Source organism: Pseudophryne corroboree, chromosome 3 (genome assembly GCF_028390025.1).
Source record: "Pseudophryne corroboree isolate aPseCor3 chromosome 3, aPseCor3.hap2, whole genome shotgun sequence".
Taxonomy (NCBI): Eukaryota; Metazoa; Chordata; class Amphibia; order Anura; family Myobatrachidae; genus Pseudophryne; species Pseudophryne corroboree.
In genome coordinates, this window is record NC_086446.1 from 806,531,224 (window position 1) to 806,545,024 (window position 13,801).

Sequence of the window (13,801 nt, forward strand, 5' to 3'; positions counted from 1 at the left end):
GGGACTCCGCCCTCCCACAGTGCCTACAGATGGGGGCCCCCAACCTCCCGCAGAGCCTACAGATGGGGGCCCCCGACCTCCCGCAGTGCCTACAGATGGGGGCCCCCAACCTCCCGCAGTGCCTACAGATGGGGGCCCCCAACCTCCTGCAGTGCCTACAGATGGGGGACACCGCCCTCCCACACTGCCTACAGATGGGGCCCCCAACCTCCCGCAGTGCCTACAGATCGGGGACTCCGCCCTGCCACACTGCCTACAGATGGGGCCCCCAACCTCCCGCAGTGCCTACAGATGGGGGACTCCGCCCTCCCGCAGTGCCTACAGATGGGGGGACTCCGACCTCCCGCACTACCTACAGATGGGGAACCCCGCCCTCCCGCAGTGCCTACAGATGGGGGACACCGCCCTCCCGCAGTGCCTACAGATGGGGGACACCGCTTTCCCACAGTGCCTACAGATGGGGGACACCGCCCTCCCACAGTGCCTACAGATGGGGGACACCGCCCTCCCACAGTGCCTACAGATGGGGGACTCCACCCTCCCACAGTGCCTACAGATGGGGAACCCCACCCTCCCGCAGTGCCTACAGATGGGGGACACCGCCCTCCCACAGTGCCTACAGATGGGGGACACCGCCCTCCCACAGTGCCTACAGATTGGGAACACCGCCCTCCCACAGTGCCTACAGATGAGGGACACCGCCCTCCCACAGTGCCTACAGATGGGGGACACCGCCCTCCCACAGTGCCTACAGATGGGGGACACCGCCCTCCCACAGTGCCTACAGATGGGGGACACCGCCCTCCCACAGTGCCTACAGATGGGGGACTCCGCCCTCCCACAGTGCATTCAGATGGGGCCCCCAACATCCCGCAGTGCCTACAGATTGGGGCCTCCGCCCTCCCACAGTGCCTACAGATGGGGGCCTCCGCCCTCCCACAGTGCATTCAGATGGGGCCCCCAACATCCCGCAGTGCCTACAGATGGGGGACTCCGCCCTCCCACAGTGCCTACAGATGGGGGCCTCCGCCCTCCCACAGTGCATTCAGATGGGGCCCCCAACATCCCGCAGTGCCTACAGATGGGGGACTCCGCCCTCCCGCAGTGCCTACAGATGGGGGACTCCGCCCTCCCGCACTACCTACAGATGGGGGACCCGCCCTCCCACAGTGCCTACAGATGGGGGACTCCGCACTCCCGCACTGCCTACAGATGGGGGAACCCGCCCTCCCACAGTGCCTACAGATGGGGGACTCCGCACTCCCGCACTGCCTACAGATGGGGGACTCCGCACTCCCGCACTGCCTACAGATGGGGGACTCGCCCTCCCGCAGTGCCTACAGATGGGGGACCCCGCCCTCCCACAGTGCCTACAGATGGGGGACCCCGCCCTCCCACAGTGCCTACAGATGGGGGACCCCGCCCTCCCACAGTGCATTCAGATGGGGCCCTCAACCTCCTGCAGTGCCTACAGATGGGGGACTCCGCCCTCCCGCAGTGCCTACAGATGGGAGACCTCGCCCTCCAGGACTGCCTACAGATGGGGGCCCCCAACCTCCCGCACTGCCTACAGAAGGGGGCCCCCAACCTCCCGCACTGCCTACAGATGGGGGCCTCCGCCCTCCCGCAGTGCCTACAGATGGGGGCCTCCGCCCTCCCGCAGTGCCTACAGATGGGGGCCTCCGCCCTCCCGCAGTGCCTACAGATGGGGCCCCCCGCCTCCCACAGTGCATTCAGATGGGGCCCCCCGCCTCCCACAGTGCATTCAGATGGGGCCCCCCGCCTCCCACAGTGCATTCAGATGGGGCCTCCCGCCTTCCACATGCATTCAGATGGGGCCTCCGCCCTCCCGCAGTGCCTACAGATAGGAGACCCCCAACATCCTGCAGTGCCTACAGATGGGGCCCCCTGACTTCCCAGGGCACCCCATGGAGGAAGAAGTAATTCTATTACAGGCATGTGTCATGTGTTCTGATCTCACAGCAATGATGTCCACTGTGGAACCTGCCCCACGTTACCGGCCGGTGGCCGACACTCACCCGTCTCCACAGCGGGAGCCCGCTCTTCTCGCCTGCGCTCTGACGCTGTACAGAATTGGTCAGGTCATAGGTCCAGCTGTAGTAGAAGGAATCGGAATCCATGAACATCTTGAACAGCTCATCCAGAAGTCTGCGCTCCAGCTTCTCCTTCTCCTTGTTTTCCCGAACCTGGAGGGGTAATGAGAAGGCGCCGTGACTCAACTGCCCCGGGTGTTACAGGGGTGACCCTACCCCGCAGAGAATTCTACACCCCGCAGCCGACATCACAGGAATACTGCCCCGAGTGCTACAGGGGTGACCCTACCCCACGGAGAATTCTACACCCCGCAGCCGACATCACAGGAATACTGCCCTGGGTGTTACAGGGGTGACCCTACCCAGCAGAGAATTCTACACCCCGCAGCCGACATCACAGGAATACTGCCCGGGTGTTACAGGGGTGACCCTACCCCACGGAGAATTCTACACCCCGCAGCCAACATCACAGGAATACTGCCCCCGAGTGCTACAGGGGTGACCCTACCCCGAAGAGAATTCTACACCCAGCAGCCGACATCACAGGAATACTGCCCTGGGTGTTACAGGGGTGACCCTACCCCACGGAGAATTCTACACCCCGCAGCCAACATCACAGGAATACTGCCCTGGGTGTTACAGGGGTGACCCTACCCAGCAGAGAATTCTACACCCCGCAGCCAACATCACAGGAATACTGCCCTGGGTGTTACAGGGGTGACCCTACCCCACGGAGAATTCTACACCCCGCAGCCAACATCACAGGAATACTGCCCTGGGTGTTACAGGGGTGACCCTACCCCACGGAGAATTCTACACCCCGCAGCCGACATCACAGGAATACTGCCCTGGGTGTTGCAGGGGTGACCCTACCCCACGGAGAATTCTACACCCCGCAGCCAACATCACAGGAATACTGCCCTGGGTGTTACAGGGGTGACCCTACCCCACGGAGAATTCTACACCCCGCAGCCGACATCACAGGAATACTGCCCTGGGTGTTACAGGGGTGACCCTACCCAGCAGAGAATTCTACACCCCGCAGCCAACATCACAGGAATACTGCCCTGGGTGTTACAGGGGTGACCCTACCCCACGGAGAATTCTACACCCCGCAGCCGACATCACAGGAATACTGCTCCAGGTGTTACAGGGGTGACCCTACCCCGCAGAGAATTCTACACCCCGCAGCCGACATCACAGGAATACTGCTCCAGGTGTTACAGGGGTGACTCTGCCCCGCGGAGAATTCTACACCCCACAGCCGACATCACAGGAATACTGCTCCAGGTGTTACAGGGGTGTCCCTACCATGCAGAGAATTCTACACCCCGCAGCCGACATCACAGGAATACTGCTCCAGGTGTTACAGGGGTGTCCCTACCATGCAGAGAATTCTACACCCAGCAGCCGACATCACAGGAATACTGCCCTGGGTGTTGCAGGGGTGACCCTACCCCACGGAGAATTCTACACCCCGCAGCCAACATCACAGGAATACTGCCCTGGGTGTTACAGGGGTGACCCTACCCCACGGAGAATTCTACACCCCGCAGCCGACATCACAGGAATACTGCCCTGGGTGTTACAGGGGTGACCCTACCCCACGGAGAATTCTACACCCCGCAGCCGACATCACAGGAATACTGCTCCAGGTGTTACAGGGGTGACCCTACCCCACGGAGAATTCTACACCCCACAGCCGACATCACAGGAATACTGCTCCAGGTGTTACAGGGGTGACCCTACCCCACGGAGAATTCTACACCCCGCAGCCGACATCACAGGAATACTGCTCCAGGTGCTACAGGGGTGACCCTACCCCACGGAGAATTCTACACCCCGCAGCCGACATCACAGGAATACTGCTCCAGGTGTTACAGGGGTGACTCTGCCCCGCGGAGAATTCTACACCCCACAGCCGACATCACAGGAATACTGCTCCAGGTGTTACAGGGGTGACCCTACCCCGCGGAGAATTCTACACCCCGCAGCCGACATCACAGGATATTTATTATCACAGCGGAATGTAAATTCGCTTTCACTTCCCCATTCAAGACAATGGACTCCAAGTTGCTCTATTTACGGACACTTATGTATGTTACTACGGCAGCGTATCCCGCGCTCTACATCCGGGAACACAGGAGCCGTAACAGGGAGCTGGGTAACCAGAGCGGTATGAGGGCCCTGCTCGCACTCTGTTGGAATATCAGGCCAGAGAGCACGTATGAGAAGTGCTCAGACCGCTATAGGATGTGGAATAAAGGGCCTAATTCTGAGTTGATCGCAGCAGCAAATTTGTTAGCAGTTGGGCAAAACCATGTGCACTGCAGGGGGGGCAGATGTAACATGTGCAGAGAGAGATAGATTTGGGCGGGGTGTGTTCAATCTGCAATCTAATTTGCAGTGTAAAAATAAAGCAGCCAGTATGTACCCTGCACAGAAACAAAATAACCCACCCAAATCTAACTCTCTCTGCACATGTTATATCTGCCCCCCCACCCCCCTGCAGTGCACATGGTTTTGCCCAACTGCTAAAAATGTTCCTGCTGCGATCAACTTGGAATTACCCCCCCATGTGCAGTGCAGGTGGGGCAGGTGTAACATGTGCAGAGAGAGTTAGATTTGGGTGGGGTGTGTTCAAACTGAAATCTAATTTGCAGTGTAAAAATAAAGCAGCCAGTATTTACCCTGCACAGAAACAAAATAACCCACCCAAATCTAACTCTCTCTGCACATGTTACATCTGCCCCCCCTGCAGTGCACATGGTTTTGCCCAATTGCTAACAAACTTGCTGCTGCGATCAACTCCGAATTACCCCCAAAGTGTATAAAGCGCAGGTTCTCCATATACAGCGGCTGGCACACATCTGAGGTAATGGCGTTCTGGTGGGGAAATAATGTAGCTCCAGGAAGGTTCCGCAGTGATTAATGAGCTGCTGTCCCGTCCGTCACATGCCATCCTGGCCAAATTCAGCCCTGAGTAATGTACCGCCACCTGAGCTTACAGACTGTGCAGGGCGGTCTCTGTGGGTACCAGATCACACCACACCAGTCAGTCTCAGGGTCTCTGTGGGTACCAGATCACACCACACCAGTCAGTCTCAGGGTATCTGTGGGTACCAGATCACGCCACACCAGTCAGTCTCAGGGTCTCTGTAGGTACCAGATCACACCACACCAGTCAGTCTCAGGGTCTCTGTGGGTACCAGATCACGCCACACCAGTCAGTCTCAGGGTCTCTGTAGGTACCAGATCACACCACACCAGTCAGTCTCAGGGTCTCTGTGGGTACCAGATCACACCACACCAGTCAGTCTCAGGGTATCTGTGGGTACCAGATTGCGCCACACCAGTCAGTCTCAGGGTCTCTGTGGGTACCAGATCGCACCACACCAGTCAGTCTCAGGGTCTCTGTGGGTACCAGATCGCACCACACCAGTCAGTCTCAGGGTCTCTGTGGGTACCAGATCGCACCACACCAGTCAGTCTCAGGGTCTCTGTGGGTACCAGATCGCACCACACCAGTCAGTCTCAGGGTCTCTGTGGGTACCAGATCGCACCACACCAGTCAGTCTCAGGGTCTCTGTGGGTACCAGATCGCACCACACCAGTCAGTCTCAGGGTCTCTGTGGGTACCAGATCGCACCACACCAGTCAGTCTCAGGGTATCTGTGGGTACCAGATCGCACCACACCAGTCAGTCTCAGGGTCTCTGTGGGTACCAGATCGCGCCACACCAGTCAGTCTCAGGGTATCTGTGGGTACCAGATCGCACCACACCAGTCAGTCTCAGGATCTCTGTGGGTACCACATCGCGCCACACCAGTCAGTCTCAGGGTCTACGTGGGTACCAGATCACGCCACACCAGTCAGTCTCTGGGTCTCCGTGGGTACCAGATCGCGCCATACCAGTCAGTCTCAGGGTATCTGTGGGTACCAGATCACACCACACCAGTCAGTCTCAGGGTCTCTGTGGGTACCAGATCACACCACACCAGTCAGTCTCAGGGTCTCTGTGGGTACCAGATCACACCACACCAGTCAGTCTCAGGGTCTCTGTGGGTACCAGATCGCACCACACCAGTCAGTCTCAGGGTCTCCGTAGGTACCAGATCACACCACACCAGTCAGTCTCTGGGTCTCCGTAGGTACCAGATCGTGCCACACCAGTCAGTCTCAGGGTATCTGTGGGTACCTCTGTGGGTACCAGATCGCACCACACCAGTCAGTCTCAAGCTCTCTGTGGGTACCAGATCGCACCACACCAGTCAGTCTCAGGGTCTCAGTGGGTCAGCAGCCAAAGCTTTATCCCGGAAGCCCTGGTTCTAGGGGCTGAATGACCCCCAAAGACTTGGGAAGGGAGGGGGCACAAACACCCACAGGGTGAGAGACAGGCAACGCAAAACACCCACAGGGGAAAAGACAGGCAACGCAAACACTCACAGGGGAAGAGACAGGCAACGCAAACACTCACAGGGGAAGAGACAGGCAACGCAAACACTCACAGGGGAAGAGACAGGCAACGCAAACACTCACAGGGGAAGAGACAGGCAAGGCAAAACACACACAGGGGAAGAGACAGGTGGCGCAAACACCCACAGGGGAAGAGACAGGCAACACAAAGACTTGCATGGGAAAAGACAGGCAAGGCAAAACACTCACAGGGAAGAGACAGGCGATGCAGCATCTCGCAGGAGATGAGACAGGCAACACAAAGACTTGCAGGGGGAGAGACAGGCGACGCAAAACACCGGCAGGGGCAGAGACAGGCGGCGCAAACACCCACAGGGGAATTGACAGGTGTCACAAACACCCACAGGGAAGAGACAGGTGGCGCAAACACTCACAGGGAAGAGACAGGCGATGCAGCATCTCGCAAAGAGAGAGACAGATGATGTGGAGGTGAGTCCAGACCGGAGTCTCTACAGAGACACATTCATCATACAGTACACTGCAGTCTCTTAGACTGTCACTTACTGCACAATTCTTACAGGTCAGTCTCTATAATAGAAACATGTCCGCTCTAATGAGACATCACCATCATACATCACGTATAATCTCTGCTTACATAGTATACATGTATTTAGCTGCTACAATGTTGTAAACCTCTGAATGTGCTACAGATAGTCCACAAATAAGAATTTACTTACCGATAATTCTATTTCTCGGAGTCCGTAGTGGATGCTGGGGTTCCTGAAAGGACCATGGGGAATAGCGGCTCCGCAGGAGACAGGGCACAAAAAAGTAAAGCTTTTACCAGATCAGGTGGTGTGCACTGGCTCCTCCCCCTATGACCCTCCTCCAGACTCCAGTTAGGTACTGTGCCCGGACGAGCGTACACAATAAGGGAGGCAATTTGAATCCCGGGTAAGACTCATACCAGCCACACCAATCACACCGTACAACTTGTGATCTAAACCCAGTTAACAGTATGATAACAGAAAGAGCCTCTTAAAGATGGCTCCTTAACAATATAACCCGAATTTGTTAACAATAACTATGTACAGTATTGCAGATAATCCGCACTTGGGATGGGCGCCCAGCATCCACTACGGACTCCGAGAAATAGAATTATCGGTAAGTAAATTCTTATTTTCTCTATCGTCCTAAGTGGATGCTGGGGTTCCTGAAAGGACCATGGGGATTATACCAAAGCTCCCAAACGGGCGGGGGAGTGCGGATGACTCTGCAGCACCGAATGAGAGAATTCCAAGTCCTCTTTTGCCAGGGTATCAAATTTGTAGAATTTTACAAACGTGTTTTCCCCCGACCACGTAGCTGCTCGGCAGAATTGTAATGCCGAGACCCCTCGGGCAGCCGCCCAAGATGAGCCCACCTTCCTTGTGGAATGGGCCTTAACAGATTTAGGCTGTGGCAGGCCTGCCACAGAATGAGCAAGTTGAATTGTGTTACAAATCCAACGAGCAATCGTCTGCTTAGAAGCAGGGGCACCCAACTTGTTGGGTGCATATAGTAACAACAGCGAGTCAGATTTTCTGACTTCAGCCGTCCTTGAAATGTATATTTTTAAGGCTCTGACAACGTCCAACAACTTGGAGTCCTCCAAGTCGCCAGTGGCCGCAGGCACCACAATAGGTTGGTTCAGGTGAAACGCTGATACCACCTTAGGGAGAAAATGCGGACGAGTCCTCAGTTCTGCCCTATCCAAATGGAAGATTAGATAAGGGCTTTTATAAGATAAAGCCGCCAATTCAGATACTCTCCTGGCGGAAGCCAGGGCCAGTAACATAGTCACTTTCCATGTGAGATATTTAAAATCCACCTTTTTCAATGGTTCAAACCAATGGGATTTGAGGAAATCGAAAACTACATTTAGATCCCACGGTGCCACCGGAGGCACCACAGGAGACTGTATATGCAGTACTCCTTTAACAAAAGTCTGTACCTCAGGAACTGAGGCCAATTCTTTTTGGAAGAATATTGACAGGGCCGAAATTTGAACCTTAATAGATCTCAATTTGAGACCCATAGACAATCCTGATTGTAGGAAATGTAGGAAACGACCCAGTTGAAATTCCTCCGTCGGAACACTCCGATCCTCGCACCACGCGACATATTTTCGCCAAATGCGGTGATAATGTTTCGCGGTGACTTCCTTCCTTGCCTTAATCAAGGTAGGAATGACTTCTTCTGGAATGCCTTTCCCTTTTAGGATCTGGCGTTCAACCGCCATGCCGTCAAACGCAGCCGCGGTAAGTCTTGAAAGAGACAGGGACCCTGTTGTAGCAGGTCCCTTCTCAGAAGTAGAGGGCACGGGTCGTCCGTGACCAACTCTTGAAGTTCCGGGTACCAAGTCCTTCTTGGCCAATCCGGAGCCACTAGTATTGTTCTTACTCCTCCTCACCGTATAATCTTCAATACCTTTGGTATGAGAGGCAGAGGAGGAAACACATATACTGATTTGTACACCCAAGGTGTTACCAGTGCGTCCACAGCTATTGCCTGTGGATCTCTTGACCTGGCGCAATACTTGTCCAGTTTCTTGTTGAGGCGAGACGCCATCATGTCTACCATTGGTCTTTCCCAACAGTTTATTAGCATGTGGAAGACTTCTGGATGAAGACCCCCCTCTCCCGGGTGAATATCGTGTCTGCTGAGGAAGTCTGCTTCCCAGTTGTCCACGCCCGGGAAGAACACTGCTGACAGTGCTATTACGTGATTCTCCGCCCAGCGAAGAATCTTGGCAGCTTCTGCCATTGCACTCCTGCTTCTTGTGCCGCCCTGTCTGTTTACATGGGCGACCGCCGTGATGTTGTCCGACTGAATCAACACCGGTTTTCCTTGCAGGAGTGGTTCCGCCTGGCTTAGAGCATTTTAGATTGCTCTTAGTACCAGAATGTTTATGTGAAGAGACTTTTCCAGGTTCGTCCATACCCCCTGGAAGTTTCTTCCTTGTGTGACTGCTCCCCAACCTCTCAGGCTGGCGTCCGTGGTCACCAGGATCAAATCCTGTATGCCGAATCTGCGGCCCTCCAATAGATGAGCCTTTTGCAACCACCACAGAAGATATACCCTTGTCCTTGGCGACAGGGTTATTCGCAGGTGCATCTGAGGATGCGACCCTGACCATTTGTCCAACAGATCCCTTTGGAAAATTCTTGCATGGAATCTGCCGAATGGAATTGCTTCGTAAAAAGCCACCCTTTTTCCCAGGACTCTTGTGCATTGATGTACAGACACCTTTCCTGGTTTTAGGAGGTTCCTGACAGGTCGGATAACTCCTTGGCTTTTTCCTCGGGAAGAAAAACCTTTTTCTGAACCGTGTCCAGAATCATCCCTAGGAACAGCAGACGTATCGTCGGAAAACAGCTGCGATTCTTGGAATATTTAGAATCCAGTCGTGCCGTCGAAGAACTACTTTAGATAGTGCTCTTCCGACCTCCAACTGTTCTCTGGAACTTGCCCTTTTTAGGTCGTGCAAGTAAGGGATAATTTAGATGCCTTTTTTCTTTGAAGAAACATCTTTTCGGCCATTACCTTGGTAAAAGGGCCCGGGGTGCCGTGGATAATTCAAACGGCATCGTCTGAAACTGATATTGACAGTTCTGTACCACGAACCAGAGGTACCCTTGATGAGAAGGACAAAATTTGGACATGGAGGTAATCCTTGATGTCCAGGGACATTCCGGTTCGCTATCACTGCTCTGAGTGACTTTATCTCGATTTGAACCTTTTATGTAAGTGTTCAAAACATTTTAGATTTAGACTATGTGTCACCAAGCCGTCTGGCTTCAGTACCACAATATAGTGTGGAAAAATAATACCCTTTTCCTTGTCGTAGGAGGGGTACTTTGATTATCACCTGCTGGATATACAGCTTGTGAATTGTTTCCAATGCTGCCTCCCTGTCGGAGGGAGCCGTTGGTAAAGCAGACTTCAGGAACCTGCGAGGAGAAGATGTCTCGACTCTCCAATCTTTACCCCTGGGATAATACTCGTACGATCTAGGGGTCAACTTGCGAGTGATCCCACTGCGCCCTGAGACTCTTGAGACTACCCCCCCACCTTGAGTCCGCTTGCACGGCCCCAGCGTCATGCTGAGGACTTGGCAGACGCGGTGGAGGGCTTCTTTTCCTGGGAAAGGGCTGCCTGCTGCAGTCTACTTCCCTTACCTCTATGTCTGGGCAGATATGACTGGCCTTTTGCCTGCATGCCCTCATGGGAAAGGAAAGATTGAGGCTGAAAAGACGGTGTCTTTTTTAGCTGAGATGTAACTTGGGGTAAAAAAGGTTGGATTTCCCAGCTGTTGCTGTGGTCCCCAGGTCCGATGGACCGACCCCCAAATAACTCCTTCCCTTTATACAGCAATACTTCCATCTGCCGTATGGGATCTGTATCACCTGACCACTGTCGTGTCCCTGACATCTTCTGGGAGATATGGACAACGCACTTATCTTGATGCCAGAGAGCAAATATCCCTCTGTGCATCTCACATACATATATATAGAATGCATCCTATTAAATGCTCTACATGAATAAAATATTTTCAGTCAGGGAATCCGACCAAGCCAACCCAGCACTGCATCTCCAGGCTGATGGCGATCGCTGGTCGCAGTATAACCACCGTATGTGTGTATATACTTTTTAGGATATTTTTCCAGCTTCCTATCAGCTGGCTCCTTGAGGGCGGCCGTATCAGGAGACGGTAACGCCACTTGATAAGCGTGTGAGCGCCTTATCACCCTAAGGGGTGTTTCCCAACGTACCCTAATTTCTGGCGGGAAAGGGTATAACGCCAATATTTGCTATCGGGGTAACCCTACGCATCATCACACACTTCATTTTATTTTATCTGATTCAGGAAAAACTACAGGTAGTTTTTTCACTCCCACATAATACCCTTTCTTGTGGTACTTGTAGTATCAGAAACACGTAACACCTCCTTCATTGCCCTTAACGTGTGGCCCTAATGAGAAATACGTTTGTTTATTCACCGTCGACACTGTATTCAGTGTCCGTGTCTGTGTCGACCGACTGAGGTAAATGGGCGTTTTTAAAACCCCTGACGGTGTTTCTGAGACGCCTGGACCGGTCCTAATAGATTGTCGGCCGTCTCATGTCGTCAACCGACCTTGCAGCGTGTTGACATTCTCACGTAATTCTCTAAATAAGCCATCCATTCCGGTGTCGACTCCCTAGAGAGTGACATCACCATTACAGGCAATTTCTCCGCCTCCTCACCAACATCGTCCTCATACATGTCGACACACACGTACCGACACACAGCACACACACCGGGAATGCTCTGACAGAGGACAGGACCCACTAGCCCTTTGGGGAGACAGAGGGAGAGTCTGCCAGCACACACCAAAAACGCTATAATTATATAGGGACAACCTTATATAAGTGTTTCTCCCTTATAGCATCTTTTATATATATACAATATCGCCAAAATCAGTGCCCCCCCTCTCTGTTTTAACCCTGTTTCTGTAGTGCAGTGCAGGGGAGAGCCTGGGAGCCTTCTCTCCAGCTTTTCTGTGAGAGAAAATGGCGCTGTGTGCTGAGGAGATAGGCCCCGCCCCTTTTTCGGCGGGCTCGTCTCCCGCTATTTTTGAAGTTAGGCAGGGGTTAAATATCTCCATATAGCCTCTGTGGGCTATATGTGAGGTATTTTTTGCCTCTAATAAGGTTTTTATTTGCCTCTCAGAGCGCCCCCCCCAGCGCTCTGCACCCTCAGTGACTGTTGTGTGAAGTGTGCTGAGAGGAAAATGGCGCACAGCTGCAGTGCTGTGCGCTACCTTTATGAAGACTCAGGAGTCTTCAGCCGCCGATTTTGGACCTCTTCTCTCTTCAGCGTCTGCAAGGGGGCCGGCGGCGCGGCTCCGGTGACCATCCAGGCTGTACCTGTGATCGTCCCTCTGGAGCTAGTGTCCAGTAGCCAAGCAGCAAATCCACTCTGCACGCAGGTGAGTTCACTACTTCTCCCCTAAGTCCCTCGTTGCAGTGATCCTGTTGCCAGCAGGACTCACTGTAAAGTAAAAAACCTAAGCTAAACTTTCTCTAAGCAGCTCTTTAGGAGAGCCACCTAGATTGCACCCTTCTCGTTCGGGCACAAAATCTAACTGGAGTCTGGAGGAGGGTCATAGGGGGAGGAGCCAGTGCACACCACCTGATCTGGTAAAAGCTTTACTTTTTTGTGCCCTGTCTCCTGCGGAGCCGCTATTCCCCATGGTCCTTTCAGGAACCCCAGCATCCACTTAGGACGATAGAGAAATAGAGGCTAGTAAGTGATCCTGGAGATGTCACACCTGCACACATCTGTACATCAATAGCACAACACAGTCATGTCTTCACTTACCTGCAACATAACAAGTGGTGGAACTATTGACCCATAGCTGCTATCTCCCATCTGCCTGCAGCAATACACTTTTCTGCAAATTCTGATGTTGTTTGACTTGTTACACGAAACTCCTTTCCACTTGAGAAAACCGACTTAGATTCAAGATTGCCAATTTCAAGATGGCGCCTATGTTCGATGCACACCCTACCTCACCCGTACCTTACTGGGGTATTCAGTTATCCCATTTCATGTACAGTTTTTGAAACAAAAGGGTGTACTGCGACTTTTGAATCACCCTGTACTCTACATATACTATATTACACCTAGTGCTGTACTGTACCCTGTTACTATACATATACTATATTACACCTAGTGCTGTACTGTACCCTGTTACTATACATATACTATATTACACCTAGTGCTGTACTGTTACTATACATATACTATATTACACCTAGTGCTGTACTGTACCCTGTTACTATACATATACTATATTACACCTAGTGCTGTACTGTACCCTGTTACTATACATATACTATATTACACCTAGTGCTGTACTGTACCCCATTACTATACATATACTATATTACACCTAGTGCTGTACTGTACCCTGTTACTATACATATACTATATTACACCTAGTGCTGTACTGTACCCTGTTACTATACATATACTATATTACACCTAGTGCTGTACTGTACCCTGTTACTATACATATACTATATTACACCTAGTGCTGTACTGTACCCTGTTACTATACATATACTATATTACACCTAGTGCTGTACTGTACCCCATTACTATACATATACTATATTACACCTAGTGCTGTACTGTACCCTGTTACTATACATATACTATATTACACCTAGTGCTGTACTGTACCCTGTTACTATACATATACTATATTACACCTAGTGCTGTACTGTACCCTGTTACTATA

The 13,801-nt window shown here is 52.7% G+C and overlaps 1 protein-coding gene across 1 annotated transcript in view; it reads right to left on the reverse strand.

Annotated features, from left to right (window-relative positions):
* INPP5F (inositol polyphosphate-5-phosphatase F) overlaps window positions 1-13,801 on the reverse strand; it is a 277,691-nt gene that overhangs the window by 195,232 nt on the left and 68,658 nt on the right. The window contains exon 5 of the mRNA XM_063962697.1: window positions 2,040-2,207. Within this exon, the coding sequence (XP_063818767.1) occupies window positions 2,040-2,207 (168 nt within the window). The remainder of the gene's footprint in view (window positions 1-2,039; window positions 2,208-13,801) is intronic.